Source organism: Drosophila navojoa, chromosome 2, assembly GCF_054131105.1.
Source record: "Drosophila navojoa isolate 15081-1374.11 chromosome 2, UAZ_NAV_1.0, whole genome shotgun sequence".
NCBI lineage: Eukaryota > Metazoa > Arthropoda > Insecta > Diptera > Drosophilidae > Drosophila > Drosophila navojoa.
The window spans coordinates 24,856,710-24,871,401 of NC_142890.1; the positions used below are offsets into that span (position 1 = coordinate 24,856,710).

Below are 14,692 nucleotides of genomic sequence, written 5' to 3' on the forward strand. Positions count from 1 at the left end.
TTTTTGCACACAGGGGCAAATACGTATGCGAAGGAAAGACAAAAACGAAATGATTGTAATTTTAGGTTTAATTCATTTGGTTCGATTTTATTGTGTATTCGTCTATAAAATGCAGGAAACAAAAACAATAACCAGTCCAGCGTCATCGGCGAAACAATTTCATAAGACTATATACTTCTAGCGCAGACGGAGACGGCGTAGGATGTTGGCTGGCAAGTAGGAAGCGGAGGGCCCGCTTTGGGAGCCATAATTACCGATCGATTGCGAGACGGGGCTACGGGATGCAAAGTTGATGGCTGGGGCGATGCCGCCGTTGATGTTCTGGGTAGTTCCACCCAGGGAATCGTACTGTGATTGGATGGCGCGCTGTGCGTTGGCGGCATCCTCAGGCGTGCGGTACTTGACGAAGTGCACCTCGGGTCTGGCGTTCGAGTTCTGGCGAATGGCATTGAATTTGTTGGCCAGATCACCGACGTCGGTCTGCTTGTTGAGGACGTAGATGGCAGTCTGTTGCTCGGCAGCCTGTTTGGCCAGAGCCAGGGCAGCGTTCTCCAGGCCACGGTTCTCGGGGCCCTTGATGAAGACCACACGCAGACCTCGGTTGGCACTGTTTATGACTCTCTCGCTGGCTGCAGGATCGTTGAAGTCCTCCTCATTGGCCTCGAATGTGTAGAACTCCTTGTTGAGACCACCTCCAGAAGAAGCGTAGGATGCACCGGGTCTGCTCTCAGCGCCGCTGCTGAAATCATCATATGCAATATTGGGAATGCTGTTGCTGGCAGAGCCGGTGTCGATTCCCTGTCCGTAATTATACTGGGCGCATGCGGCGCCGAACAAGCAGAGCACGATGAGGAAGCGCATTGTGAATTTGAGAGATGTGTGCGTTGAACAGCCGATGGTTGAGACTGAATCCTGATACTTTGCGACGGGCCTTTTATACCCCGGCGTCGAGTTGGGATCATGCTTAGAACAATGGATGGATTCTTTACGGGCACATAATTCAACTTGTCTTGTATGCAAAGTAGTGCGCTTATGAAGTGATTATGCAAAACTATCCAACTCGACAAGCTCTTCAACTTTCCGAGTAAGGGAACTCGGGAAGGAGGGACCGGTTATTGATGTTTGTTCTCGCCACTCAGCATAGGTATTTGGCTTCAGCAGAGAAATTATTTAAGAACTATCGAACCCGTTCTCGAGCACATAAACGAATCCAATTAGCTCACAGCCATCGTAACTGGCAAATATTTGTCTGTCTATTTTAGTATCCGCATTCACACTAAAATACGCGCAATAATTAATACATTTGAGATAGGTAGAACACTGCTAACAGCTTTTGATTTGCCCGCTTACGATAAGTTATGCGTGACGAAACACCTATATATTTTGTAGCGCTTTACTGGAGGAAATATTTGAGCTGTGAGTTGATCTAAAGCCGCTGGCTGGGTAATGGATCGGTTATTGCCCCAGCTCAATACTTGTTTAAGTATCGACGTCAGCTTCGAACTTGTTGCTCTTCGCGATGTTCATCAGTCGTGTTCCTTGTCGACACATCGCATTTATGGTTTATCGAATGGATTTTCTTTTAAATAATGAATTCCCTAACTGTATAATTCGGAAACTGTAATTATGTGTTTTCTTTTTCCAGTTTCAGGATCAAATGACAAACCGCTATAGATACTTGGTTTTTCGAGAAGTTATACTATAGTTTATTTATAATAATAACAAAAATAGAAAATCTAAATAAATCAATCGGAGCAAAAATTTGCGACAATCGAAATTTATAAAATTGAATTAATAAATAAACTAATATTATTTTTTAGTAAATTGTTTGTCAAATAACAAATATATAAAACTTAAGAATAAACTATTTACATATACTTAAGCTTAGCCAAAACATGTATGTATTAGCTAAAATCGAAAACGACGGAGAATATTTGTTAGCAGACAGGTGGGTCAGAGACCGATAACTACGCCGGCGGCTTTACGAATAGAGGTTGGGGCTTGAGAGATCAAGTTGAGAGTTGGGGCATGATGAGAAGACGCACTCAACTGATTTTCGAATGGCTTTTTGTTGGCCAGATCGAACGAAGTTTTGTTTCTCTGAAAACAGCTAAAATTATATGTTGCCATATGGTAGCTAAATTTAGAGCTGGAATGCACTTTTGAAAGTAAACATTTGGTATTTCATAAAATAAAATTAAATCATTGCGCAAAACCGAATTTGAGTTATTGCAAACTGATCAGGTTGAGATTGAAGGGTCTTGGTCAAAGTCGGTATGCAAATTAGGAAAGAGGAGCAAAGTGTTGGGCTCGAATGCCAAATGAACGGCGCCAAGTAATTTATTAAATAACCAATTATCAAATTATCTTGTATACCGATGACACCGCGCTGCAGTTCGATCAGCTAATTTGATAATCAATCGGTAAGAAAAAACGAGATTTTATTTTTAGCGATGACGTCGTTGGTACTTCCGGCGCCATTCAATATCCACGTCTATTGCCGCCTTCAGAAGGTCACCTCCACCCGCAAATATTAGCATAAAGCAGCAAATAAAGCCACAAAGTCGACTCGAAGCCACACAAAAAAGGCAATAATAATTTTGCAGATTGTTTAAAAATGTCTTTGAATAACGCGCCTGGGCACGCCTCATTTGCATATTTTGTTCGCTTTTGGGTAACACTTCGAATCCCGTATTTATTGCAGCTAGCTTCGTGAATAGACAAGTGTATTGCACCAATTTTAGTTTACGAGCCATTAGCTAGTCCGTCAACAACCTGCTCATTAAAGCTAGATGTATGCTGATTACGAAGATAAACTCAAATATTTCGTGAAGGTTTTTTCAAAAGCTGAAAAGGCAAAGATGAATAATGGGAATTATAGCTAAATGCAGAATATTCAATTTAATATAAATGTTATGGCGTCGCAGTCAGTGTCGCCGGCGGTGTTGCTGCCGGTGTCGGTGTTGGTATCGCTGATGGCATGCTGATCAAGATATTCAACTCCGATTCGGTTAGAAACCATAAAGTCTTAGAGAGACTGCTCAATCAAGCCGTTCCATTGCATATTTAGTACCCGGCAGTCAAAAAGAACTCTTGCATAATATTACCATTTTATACAATCGTTTTGCATAACGGTAAATGCTCCACATAGCCTCCAACATAAAAGCCACCAAGTGATTGACTAAGACTCCATATTCTATAGCCAACTCAGACAGACTCAACATGCAACATCTTTCCGTTATTCTCTGTTGCTGTCTCGTAGCTCTGACTGCAGCTGACAAGCTTGGCTATAATTACCATCCCGTCGCTCATTCCGGTTCTGGACTGTCATTTGTGCCTGGCGGAGCTTCAAGCAATGTTTCACCCTCATATGCAGCAGGACCTGGCCCAGCTGCTGACACGGGGGACGCAGGCTCAGTCCAGCCATCACTTGTTGAGCCAAGCGGGTCCCTTGCAGAGCCATCTGCAGATGCTCCAGATTATTCTGCGGCGCAGCCTGAGCTGCAGACAGAGTTTTTCACCTATACGGCGAATGAAGAGGACTTCGATGATCCAGCTGCATCTGAAAAGGTGTCCAATGCAGTGAGCAAGGCTCTGCGTATTGTCCTAGTCAAGGGGCCCGAGAATAATGGCCTGGAGAGAGCCGCGCTGGCTCTGGCCAAGCAGGCCGCCCAGCAGGAGACCGCCATATATGTGCTGAGTAACCAGGCCGATATCAATGATTTGGCCAACAAACTCAATGCCATTCGCAATAATGCCAACAACAAGCCCGAGGTGCACTTCGTCAAGTACCGCACTCCTGAGGATGCTTCAAATGCTCAAAAAGCCATTCGGGATCAATACGATCAGCTAGGTGGCTCATCCTCACATCAGGACGGCGGTGCTGCACCCGCTCTCAATTTCGCCTCCGGTGCGCCAAGTCCAGCCCCACAAATAGCTGATGCGGCAGCAACTGAGCCTATTTCCTCATACATTCCACCTGTAACTCCAGGCAGCACATATTTGCCTACAAACCTCTTGCGCCGTTTGTGAGTCAAATATCTTAGCCTTTGGCGTGTTTCTGTTGTTGTAACTGTATACCTTTGTTATTGTTGACTTATTGTTTTGAAAATAAAATTTTGATTTAAAAATTATTGAAATTCTGATTTAAGTGGCGGATGTTTGCTTTTGTACCCTGCAACGGAGTTGGCTAAAGTGGGGTATATCATTTATAGGTGCCGCCCTTATTCAATATATTGTGAATCAAGCATAGCCCCTTTCAATATGCTGGTATTTCCATTAATTCATGAGAATTCTAGCATGAAGTTAAATAGCCTGAGTTATGTGTTTTAATTAAAATCTATTAATATTATGTAAACTTGGTTCCATTTTGATTCCATTGAATCTCATTTGAACCCTTTCCATTTCATTCCTCATATAGTGCTATTCTTGGCTTTGACTAAGCCCACTCATTCATGGGGAACCGCAAATGTTTATTTGAATATCTAAAAAAAGACTGTCATAAAATCGAAACACAAAATAAATTTATTTAATGGGTATCTTTTGGACCGTTACTTTGGATGTGACTATTTGGAAATAGCTTATTATGGATTGTACATTTTTTTCGCAGAGGAATTTGAGTCAATGAAAATATCTTGAATTTCAATTTAGAAACGGATTTGGGTTTTTTCGTGAGACAAACGAGTTCAACGGGTTAAATAGGCTGCCAAGCTCTGAGCTCAGCATGAAAATTGGCAAATGGGAAGCACAGTTCCATGGCAGCATAATTTTATGCTCTCGATGTTGTTTTTGTACATCGCCAGCATCAAACGAGAAATGTTTGCATGCTGCTTATGTGGATCAAAATATGCATGTGAGCTGCCCACGGTTTTGGTAAATTGATTTCGTATGAATTGTCTGACAAATTGCATTTAGCTACATCGAACAATGCCCAAATGCGTAGCGTCGAGCAATTTAATATTATTAAGCTCGCATACTGCCCCAAAAATACAAATATTTGTGGCCATTAGCCAGAGTTTCACTTTCAATCGGTGCGGGCTCGATTTGCATAACAAAATGCGCTAACAAAAGAATTTGGCTACCGCACAGCCAAACAATTTGGAGCTGCCTCTGTCGGAGCGAGCTCTGCCTCTGTCGGTGTCGACTGCGCTGGCGGCGTCAATACGCGCTGTCCATTTGCATAAAAATTTTCTTTGTAATCCGAAGTTCATCAAATTTTAATCAACGCCGAGGCGGCTGCTGTTGCCGTTGCCGTTGCTTCTGCTGTTGTTGTTGATGTTGATGTTGTTGGCGTCAGTTAATAATCAAAGCCACCTTAAATAAACATGTTCGACAACATGTTGGGGCGACATGTCGCGACATATGATGAGTCTTATCTTGATCTCATGCATGATTGCTCAACGATTGTTCTCAGAATGACATACATATTGCTATAAAAATGGCACCTCACCTCTTGACCACATCATTCAGTGCTCACTGCTCCGAGTAGAACTAGAACCTCAAAAATGCGCGCCTTTGTCGTCTTGTGCCTTGTGGCCGTTGCCTGCGCCGATAAGCTTGGCTACAACTACCAGCCGGTAGGACACTCCCCCTCAGGACTTTCGTTCAGGCCTGGCAGCGGAAGTGGAAATATTGGAAGCATCGACGGCAGCGACTCACTTAGTGGCTTGATCGGCGTCAACCAGGGTGGACGCGGCGGTGGTTCGATCGGCGGCTTGACGGGCAGCGGCCTGGGCGGACTTGACTCTGGTCTAGGCGGTGATAACATTGGCCTGGGTTCCAGCCTTGGCGGCCTCGGCGGCCTCGGCGGGCTACAAGTGCCAGCCGGTGGTCCAGTCTCGTACGAGGCCCCTGCCCCAGCTGCTGAATTGCAGAAGGAGTTCTTCACCTACACCGCCAACGAACAGGACTTCGATGAGCCACAAGCTCTGGAGAAGGTTTCCAGCTCTCTGAACAAGGGTCTGCGCGTTGTCTTCATCAAGGGCCCCGAGAACCGTGCGCTGGAGAACGCTGCTCTGGCTCTGGCCAAGCAGGCCGCCCAGCAGGAGACCGCCATCTATGTTCTGAACAAGCAGACCGATATCGGAGATCTGGCCAGCAAACTGAATGCCATCCGCAGCAACAGCAACAACAAGCCCGAGGTGCACTTCGTCAAGTACCGCACCCCTGAGGATGCCGCTAATGCTCAGCGTGCCATCCAATCGCAGTACGACTCTCTGGGCGGCAGCAGCCAGTCCACCAATGGAGGCGTGGCTGGTGCTCTGAACTTCGCCTCGGCGCCACAGTATCGTCAGCCGAATGCACGAATTCCAGACAACTCCTATCTGCCCTCGTCTGTGCTCCGCCGTCTCCGGTACCGTTACTAATTTAGAATCCTTAAACCACCATTGTTTTGTTAAACTTTTGTTATCGATTGAGCTGTCAAATATTGCAAATAAATTTCTTATTTAAAACATATTCCTCCATTTCTTTTTATCTGCGATCCCATATTTAACGCTATAAATGGGTCTCTTAGAAAATTAAGCGGGCATTGAATGCCTTTTCACGTTTACTGTCAAAATTACAGCATTCGGTATTTACTATGGGGCATAAAAATTCCATCATTGTGATGGTATTATGAATGCAAAGTGGAAGACAATAAAATTTACATTTTTGCATATTGTGTGTACGCCTATTGTACAAGAGGCGCTAACAAAATTTTTCGATAATAATTAAAATGTTAATATGCGTGAAGTAAAAGGCTAGACAAACTATTGGCACTTAAATTTATGGCAACTGCAAGACGGAACTATCGTGACTAGGCCAGCCAAAGCCATTTCAATGCATTATGTATGAGTAATACCAGCGCTGCCGAATGAATGCCCAATAACAAACCGAGACAATAGAAGCTGTATTCAAGAGCACCCACTATTCTTGATTAGCATAAACAAAAAATAAAACACTACAATAGTTTTGTTTTTCTTTTTTCGAAATATCAATAAATACGATCGCTGGCAAACTGTTAGCTGAAATAGAAATCCAGTTGGCTATTGGCCGAACATGATATATCCGTAAAAAAAAACATCTAGGCACGTGAATGCAGATGATTTTAGCAAATTCTTGCCTCTCTTCTGTTATTTGTGTCCATAATATAACTTCGCATGTTTATTTCTAAAGTTATTTTTAGCTAGGTTTTTTCCTAAAATACAAAGAAAATGATTATTGAATAAAATTTAGGTACGACTTTATTTTTTTTTTTAAATATTATAATTTTACTAGATGTTAAGAGATTTGATATTAAGTGACATGCCTTGAAATGGGGTTTTTTGTAAATTATAAGAAAATACTCGCTCTCCGGATGCTCAGGCTGAAATCTACCCCCATTGCTGGAAGGTATTTCTTAAAAGTATCTCTTTTGAGAACATTTCTAAGTATTACTTTTAATTAATACCTTTAAGTATTCCTTCTAGGCGTTTCCTTTAAATATTTCCTGCGAAAAATTCCTCCAAGTGTTTTCTTTTCTAAGTATTTACTCTGAGCTTTTAAAGCTTAGCTGAACACACTTCATTTCACTTCCCTTTAGTTTACTGCACGACTGACCCACACCAGTTGACTGAAGAAATGCTGTAGCTGCTGCCATTTATATATGGCGACTTTCACTGAGTCGCTCTCGCTGCAGAGCCCGATAGCAGGTAGAGGTCGTATCAGTGGAATGAGAGCACTCTCTGCTGCTTCATTCTAGCTTCGTTGTAAATATAAATACCAAATTAATACTGCTCCATATAGACAGTTTAAATGATATTCTGTAGTTCTTCTTTGTCCCTTACCTCTCTCAGGCAGAAAGACAGATAAAGATTCAGTTTCTGAGATGGACAATGAAACAGATATACATAGATACATACGAACAGATATATAAGCAAACAAGCATGCATAATTACATCAGATTAGCTCAATACGCTGCTCAAGAATATATGTATGTATATGCTAGATAGGTTTAAATGTTAAATAATTGATGTACATTAATCTTATAATTATTATACGACATTGACAGCAGTTTCTTCTGTTCTATAGTTCTCCTAAGGAGCTTCAGCATAGTCTGCTTAAATTCCGACTATTCCATTCATTAATCATTTGCAATGAATATATTTTCAATGGGCTCCTATCACTGTTATATTATTTGTGAATAAATATGTAAACAATGCAAAAGGGGATTCCAATGTGTTGTAAGACATATGAATTATGGATTTGCAAATATTATTCTGCTTTGGCGAAAAAATATAATACGGGCTATAATACAACTATACTCTCTTATCTAGTATCCCGAAGGCTACACTGACCTTGAAAAAAAGTAGGTCAGCTGAAATTGGCAAATGTGATGCAGTCAATACAAAAAGAAATGACTAAAGATGCGAATTGGGGAGTAGCGATAAAATAATATATGATGCGATATAAAAGCAAAAGCAGCGAAAAGAAATAAAAAAGTGAGCAGCGAATTGATATTGACAAATAGCGCTTAATGTGGCGCACAAATCAAAGATGACCAATATAAATGATATCGTAAATTGATTGTGGTGCGAAAAACAACAGCATTTGCAAAACGCTTCGATAAAGCATATAAAAAGCGTGGGTGATAAAGTTATATGCATACTTAAGCTCGATTCAGCTAATAGTTCACAAGTATCTCAAAGCCAACGAAATGCGTGTCCTTATTGTGAGTTTTCCTCGGATCAGGAATATAGCAAAGCAATATAATGAATTGAATCCTACTTTTGCAGACTCTTTGCCTTCTGGCCGTAGCTCATGCTGAGAGGTCCGGCTACAATTATCAGCCCGCTGAGCCGGCCATCTCCAGCTTGCCCTTAACGTCCAGCAATATTGTCCAAAACCAAGCCGGTTATATACCCCCTCCGGAAATAGCACCAATCAGCCGAGAGCCGTTAATCTCTGGTGGATCGGCTCCTGCCGAGCAGTCATACCAATCGCCTCCCGAGCTGCTAAAGGAGTATTTCACATATACCGCAGACGAACGTGATTTCCAGGAACCGATCAACCACGACCAGCTTTCGAGAAGTCTTCGCAGGAACCTGCGCGTTGTGTTTATCAAGGGACCTGAATACAATGGAATCGAAGATGCTGCTTTATCTCTGACCAGACAGGCTGCTGAGCAGCAAACGGCCATCTACGTTCTGAGCAAGCAGGCCGACATAAACGATCTTGGCAACAAGTTGAACAACATTCGCACCAACAACAACCAGAAGCCGCAGGTGCACTTCGTCAAGTACCGCACTCCCGAAGATGCCATCAATGCCCAACGCGCAATTCAGGGCCAATACGATCAGCTGGGCGGTGTGTCCACTCACCAGAATGGAGGCGTCGCACCCGTCCTCAACTTTGCCTCCAAGACACCCGTTCCAGACATACCCGCTGTGCAAGAGCCCGCCAACACGTATCTCCCCGCTTCGCTGCTGCGTAGCCGTGCTTAGGCGTGGACTTGAGCAAAACCGTCCAAGCCCCCAGACTGACCATAACTGATTCCCACGCATATGTTAGACCATTCCTAGCCATTTCTTTTAGGTTAATATTGCAAATATTTTAATAAATAATATTAAAAACGAAATGCTGAAATTTCAATACTAGGTCAACTTTGTCTCACAACAAATTTTGTAATACTGTGTCTGTGTAACCTATTTACTATTTTTGGCAAGCGGCTGGCATTATTAATCCCTATTTGGGCTTGCAGTCAGCAAAAAAGATTATAAAAAGCTCTTTGGGTTGGGATCTGCTTAACAAATGAGCGTTAGTCTCTGATGCGATTACAGCATGCGGAAAGTTGTGGTAAGGCAGTATCAAAAGAGAAACCTTGGATTATTCTTTGATATATAGTTTTTTCAGTTTTTGTCTTTCATAGCAATATGTTCGGCCAAGCTGGGCTACAATTACGAGCCAAACTCAACAGGCTTCGGATACGGCTCTGCTGCTGACCATGCGGACTTCCACAAGCATTTTTATGCCTTCGAAGCACCCCAAGATGCCGTCGATGAGGCTGAGTTGGTGGAGCAGAAGATTTTGGCGCACTCCAAGAAAAATCTACAGGTTGTTTTCATAAAGGCGCCCGAGAACAAGGCCGTCGTAGGCGCCCTCAAAGCCCTGGCCAAGCAAACCAGCGAAGACAAAACTGACATCTATGTGCTGAACAAGCAAACGGATCCCCATGAATTGGCAAGCAAATTGAGCGCCGCACAGGCACAGGCGCATAAACACAGGCCTCAAGTTCATTTTGTCAAATATAGGACGGAAGAGGAGGCTTTGCAAGCGCAACAAGTCATTCAGGCGCAGTACGGAAGAGCAACGGGTCCGTCGTCACCATCCTCACAGCAGTCATCTTCGGGCTACTCGCAGTCCACGGAGATTCCCTCGCCAGGCTACTATCCGGAAAGTCAACCACTGACGCAACAAGGCGCCTATCCTCAGGAGCTCTACGGTGCGCCCCCAGCACCAGGATCAAGTTATCTGCCGCCCTACACGCCCAGCTATGGCGCTGCTCCACAGCCTTACTTTGGTGGTGCAGATCAAGGCAATCTTGATTTGCCGCCACTGCCCCTGCCAGAACAGCAACTGGCACCCAGTCCTTACGACTTGGATGCACGCACTGCGAAGTCAAGTCGTATTGATTTCCGAGTCAACGAACGACACCGCTCAAATGGTCGAATGGTGTTTCCCACTGAGAAACCAGCGAAAACCTACCTGCCAGCCCTCTCTAATAGCTATTTGCCCCCTCAGAAGCGCAGAAGGCGCGCCCACTTCTAAGAATTCCGTATCGAATTAAGACATTAAAATAGTAAAGCAAAAGACTTACGTTTGTTTAAAGTTTTCAACACAATAAATATCACAAAATCACTGTAAACAGCTTTTGTGTCTGCCACAAATCTGAAGAGGAGGCTCGAAGATAAAGCCATTAATTTCTATAAGAGGCTTATCGGCCAATATCTGGAGCGAGGCTCGTTCGCTTATTACAAACAACAAAACATACACAAATCACCTGTAAATTAGCCCAAAAAGCGGCCATAAAACTCGATCATAAAATCAAGTTCAAGTGAAAGTATGGCACAAAGGGCTATTGCGGGGCATGGGACGGACAAATGTATATGTCTGCGGTGGCGGACAGCAGTCGTATATGGAAAAATTTGATAACTAATTTAAATTGGGAGCTCATTTGTAAATTTAATACGAATTAATTCAAGTTCAAGCTGAGCTCAGGTCAAATTCACATGAATCTTTGGCCTGGCTTTGTCTCTGGCTAGTCACAAAATTTGCATTTTCAAATTGAACGATATTAACATGGATAATCGGATCAGGCTAACACAACGAGCCGAGCACAAATGTTTGCAAAAATCTTTTAAAAACCAATAAACGCAAAAAAAAGCCACTGAAAAAAAAAACAGAAAAAAAAATCGCAAACAAAGCCAACGCAGCCGATAAATGAGGTTTGTTGTTTGTGTCGTATATAAGGATGGTTTTGTTGGTGTGACTTGGTTATAATCACACTGAGCTTCGAGCGCTGAAAACCAGCCGCTGCTGGCCAACGTGGAAAGTCCTAAGCTCCAGCAAAATGCGCCGCCTGATGGTAAGTGAATCGATCGAACCAATAATTGGAACTTTCATCTGATGCAATTTCCGCCTCTTTCACGCGACAGAGCTTTCTGATATTCCTCTGCACCGACTGGGCGTTCGCTCTGAACAACGCCTATCTGCCAGCCAGCAATGAGTATGCAGCGCGTCGGCCTCTCGCCACGGAATATTTCAGCTACAGTGCGCCACCGGAGGACGATCAGAGCTTGTCGCTGCAAGCAGCTCGCCAGCTTGCCAAGGCATTTACGCCTCCGCAGCAGGTGATCTTCATACGCAATCCAGAGTCGAATCTCTTTACGCTGACAGCCAAGCAGCTGGCGGCAAACAATGCTTTGGATATTTATGTGCTTCAGCGGCAAATGGATGCCGCCGCTTTGGAGCAGGAGAAGGCAGCCATTGAGCAGCAGCTGGGCCTCAAGCCCAGCGTTCACTTTGTCAAATATCGAACGCCCACCGATGTAAGTCGGGCCATAAACAGCCTACGGAGCAAATACGAGCAGTTGCCGGGCAGAAGCTACAGCCATGCCGTGGAAACGGCGAATGTCATTCGCCTCAACCCACCACCGCACACAACGCAGCCCGATCCAGTGGTGTTCAAGATCTTGCCCAGGAACAGCGCAGAGTACGAGACTCATGAGCAGGCGAACGAGGTGGAAGCCGCCAAGCTGCAGGCGCTGTTTCGGCAATATTTGCCACCAGCGCGGCGCCGTTAGACTTACTATAAATGGACTAGTGCCAAAGACTGCTAAATTTAAATACTACGTCATTAGAAAAACCTAAATAAATAAATAATATATATACAGGAACATACAAAGTTTTAGCAGTGTATTTGAATCTTTCTGCTTCAGTTCGGCCATGTAGATGAATGCAATGCATAAATACACATAATATTCCTTTAGCTAACATAATTTCGAGTTTTAATTATTAATGAAATTGCTTTGGCGAATTTGAATAATGCGTAAAAGTTGGCTAATCAAATATTTGCTTTTACCGAATTATAATTAGTTTATTTCATCATTTCTATTACAAGTTTTAATAATAATAATTATTGTCTTTATGCAAATTAAAATTATGGCTGCTCAGTCTCAATGTAAATATTTCTACTCGATTGGGAGAGCGCGATTAGCCAGCCAGCCAGACAGCCAAGAATCTCATCATAGCCACAACTTTGACTTTTTTATATACATTTTTTTTTATTCACACCAATAATTTACATTTTGATTTTGATCAAAGCAAGAAATTGTATCAAAGTCGTAAAAGACGAAGATCTAATACGCTTTCTACTTATAAATAATATAACATAAAAGCATAGAAAAAATTTTAATTGTTTCTACTTCATTAAATTCACAATTTATATTAATTGTGTAGATTTATAATTTTTAAATATTTGTATATAAATATAAATGTGTATTTGCCAAATTTGTCATCTTTGGCACCGTTTGTCAGGGTGTACAAAAAATACCTACTCAGATGTCGAGAGAGCAACTCAAGCTGAGGTCTCTCACCGCAGCTATGGTATTATGAATAATTAATGACTTGGTTGACAAGTCGAAACATTTCACTTTTGAGCTCTTGCGGCGCGATGCGCACAGCTACGGATTATCTTTAAGATATCTCTTAGATAATCATGAACGACCTGTGTCCATGCAAACATTTTCTTAAGCAATGTGTCGCTGCCGTTGCCGCTGCCGCTGCTGCTGTTGAGGTTGTCGCTGGAAAACTTTTTAATGAGCTATGCGCGAGGCTGGGTCGGCCCTACTTTTCTGTCCCACAAGTTGCGTTGCCATCCATCCGTTAAGATTAACGACAGGCGTTGCTTTAAGAATGTTTCAACTAAATTATGGCAGTGCCGGCACTGACACCGGCTCTAGGGCTGACATCATGTTGCCTTGCAAATTGTTTTAGTGCAGAGGTCAAACACACACACACACACACACACACACACACACACAGGCACACTTTTGTACTTCGCCATGTGGCACAGTGAAGTGCAGACGCAAAAAAGGCATCCTGGCACTACAAATCTGTTGAGCAAGTTTTAGTTTCAGAATTTTCGAGCAACATGAGAACCGGTACGTAGCAGAACGTAGCTCGTTAGCGGCGCCTGCCAAAAAGTTTGCCAGTCACGTCAAAGCTGCCAGGTTTTTCCCGCTGCAAGTACATGGGTGCTTTAATGTTGGCTGGCGGCTCATGACTTGAAATTCCTGCTCCAATATCAACACAGGTGTGTCCAAGGTCCAACCGATGCGACAGCGTCCCAAACTCACTCTCAACAGCAGATGCCAAGTTTGCGTGTTGCCAATCTTCCTACGCGAGCTCTTTTTATTTTATTTTCATTCTATCTATGTTGGCTTGCCTTACCACATTATGAGTATTTTCTTTGGTCTACTCGTAAAGTGCTCTGTTTTCCAGCTAGCCACTCTCAACTAGAAATTACGAATTTATCCCCAACATGACAATTGCATTTTTTTCCTCAAAATACAAAGAAAAACTTACTCAACTCGCAATAAATTAAAACATTTTAAAACATATTTTATGTAATTATTGTATATAAATACTATATACATTTTTGTATATCTAACTGTCAATCCCAATACATCTATGCGAAATCTAAATATACAATGAACAGGTTTGCTGTCTTGTGCATATTTATATATAAGACAAAGGAAGCCTTCGTCAAATCCGTAAAGACATGCCTATTTCATCCACACATCAAGTCAACACCTCCGTTTACATAAAATCAATAAGAAAATGCTTTGCCTGGCAAGTAATAGCTGAAACTGTACTTATTCCCCCGCTCCCATATCGTGTTGTTTTGGCCAGAGTATCTTACGGTCTTGCAATTGCTAAAAAAACATTTTTGCTGTTTAATGCTCGCATTGTTTTTGCCATTCATGAATACTAAAATGTTTTAATTGGCTGAAAAAACTTTGTTAGCCGTCAACATATATTGAGACCTTTCTCCACAAAGTGGGGTAGATAAGAGCAAACTTTGGCAAAATTATAATTAGCAGCTTAGGGCTGACCCGGGATTGGACAATGCTGAAGTTAGTTGCAGCTGAAATCGGTAGCTATTTATATTTCA

At 42.7% G+C, this 14,692-nt stretch overlaps 6 protein-coding genes across 6 annotated transcripts; 5 read left to right on the forward strand and 1 right to left on the reverse strand.

Annotated features, from left to right (window-relative positions):
- Positions 1 to 59: 59 nt before the first annotated feature.
- On the reverse strand, positions 60 to 917 carry LOC108659476 (uncharacterized). Its single transcript, XM_018112426.3, has one exon. The coding sequence runs from the start codon at positions 859 to 861 to the stop codon at positions 178 to 180; it is 684 nt and encodes a 227-aa protein (XP_017967915.1). The 5' UTR covers positions 862 to 917; the 3' UTR covers positions 60 to 177.
- A 1,412-nt stretch (positions 918 to 2,329) lies between these two features.
- Positions 2,330 to 4,357, forward strand: TwdlJ (TweedleJ). Its single transcript, XM_018102137.3, has one exon. The coding sequence runs from the start codon at positions 3,223 to 3,225 to the stop codon at positions 4,030 to 4,032; it is 810 nt and encodes a 269-aa protein (XP_017957626.1). The 5' UTR covers positions 2,330 to 3,222; the 3' UTR covers positions 4,033 to 4,357.
- Positions 4,358 to 5,443: 1,086 nt separating this feature from the next.
- On the forward strand, positions 5,444 to 6,456 carry LOC149092269 (uncharacterized). Its single transcript, XM_089261852.1, has one exon. It carries the CDS (start codon positions 5,505 to 5,507, stop codon positions 6,363 to 6,365), a length of 861 nt encoding a protein of 286 aa, XP_089117978.1. The 5' UTR covers positions 5,444 to 5,504; the 3' UTR covers positions 6,366 to 6,456.
- A 1,799-nt stretch (positions 6,457 to 8,255) lies between these two features.
- Positions 8,256 to 9,595, forward strand: LOC108659585 (uncharacterized). The gene is made up of 2 exons (XM_018112580.3): positions 8,256 to 8,689; positions 8,754 to 9,595. Exons 1-2 carry the CDS (start codon positions 8,675 to 8,677, stop codon positions 9,459 to 9,461), a joined length of 723 nt encoding a protein of 240 aa, XP_017968069.1. The 5' UTR covers positions 8,256 to 8,674; the 3' UTR covers positions 9,462 to 9,595.
- Positions 9,596 to 9,663: 68 nt separating this feature from the next.
- Positions 9,664 to 10,870, forward strand: TwdlR (TweedleR). Its single transcript, XM_018112569.2, has 2 exons — positions 9,664 to 9,813; positions 9,871 to 10,870. The coding sequence occupies exons 1-2, from the start codon at positions 9,799 to 9,801 to the stop codon at positions 10,783 to 10,785; spliced, it is 930 nt and encodes a 309-aa protein (XP_017968058.1). The 5' UTR covers positions 9,664 to 9,798; the 3' UTR covers positions 10,786 to 10,870.
- A 22-nt stretch (positions 10,871 to 10,892) lies between these two features.
- Positions 10,893 to 12,406, forward strand: TwdlS (TweedleS). The gene is made up of 2 exons (XM_018112559.2): positions 10,893 to 11,602; positions 11,673 to 12,406. The coding sequence occupies exons 1-2, from the start codon at positions 11,588 to 11,590 to the stop codon at positions 12,318 to 12,320; spliced, it is 663 nt and encodes a 220-aa protein (XP_017968048.1). The 5' UTR covers positions 10,893 to 11,587; the 3' UTR covers positions 12,321 to 12,406.
- Positions 12,407 to 14,692: the final 2,286 nt, after the last annotated feature.

Coding starts and splice junctions, on each gene's coding strand:
- LOC108659476 (XM_018112426.3), bottom strand. CDS start 861: ATGCGCTTCCTCATCGTGCTCTGCTTGTTCGGCGCCGCATGCGCCCAG.
- TwdlJ (XM_018102137.3), top strand. CDS start 3,223: ATGCAACATCTTTCCGTTATTCTCTGTTGCTGTCTCGTAGCTCTGACT.
- LOC149092269 (XM_089261852.1), top strand. CDS start 5,505: ATGCGCGCCTTTGTCGTCTTGTGCCTTGTGGCCGTTGCCTGCGCCGAT.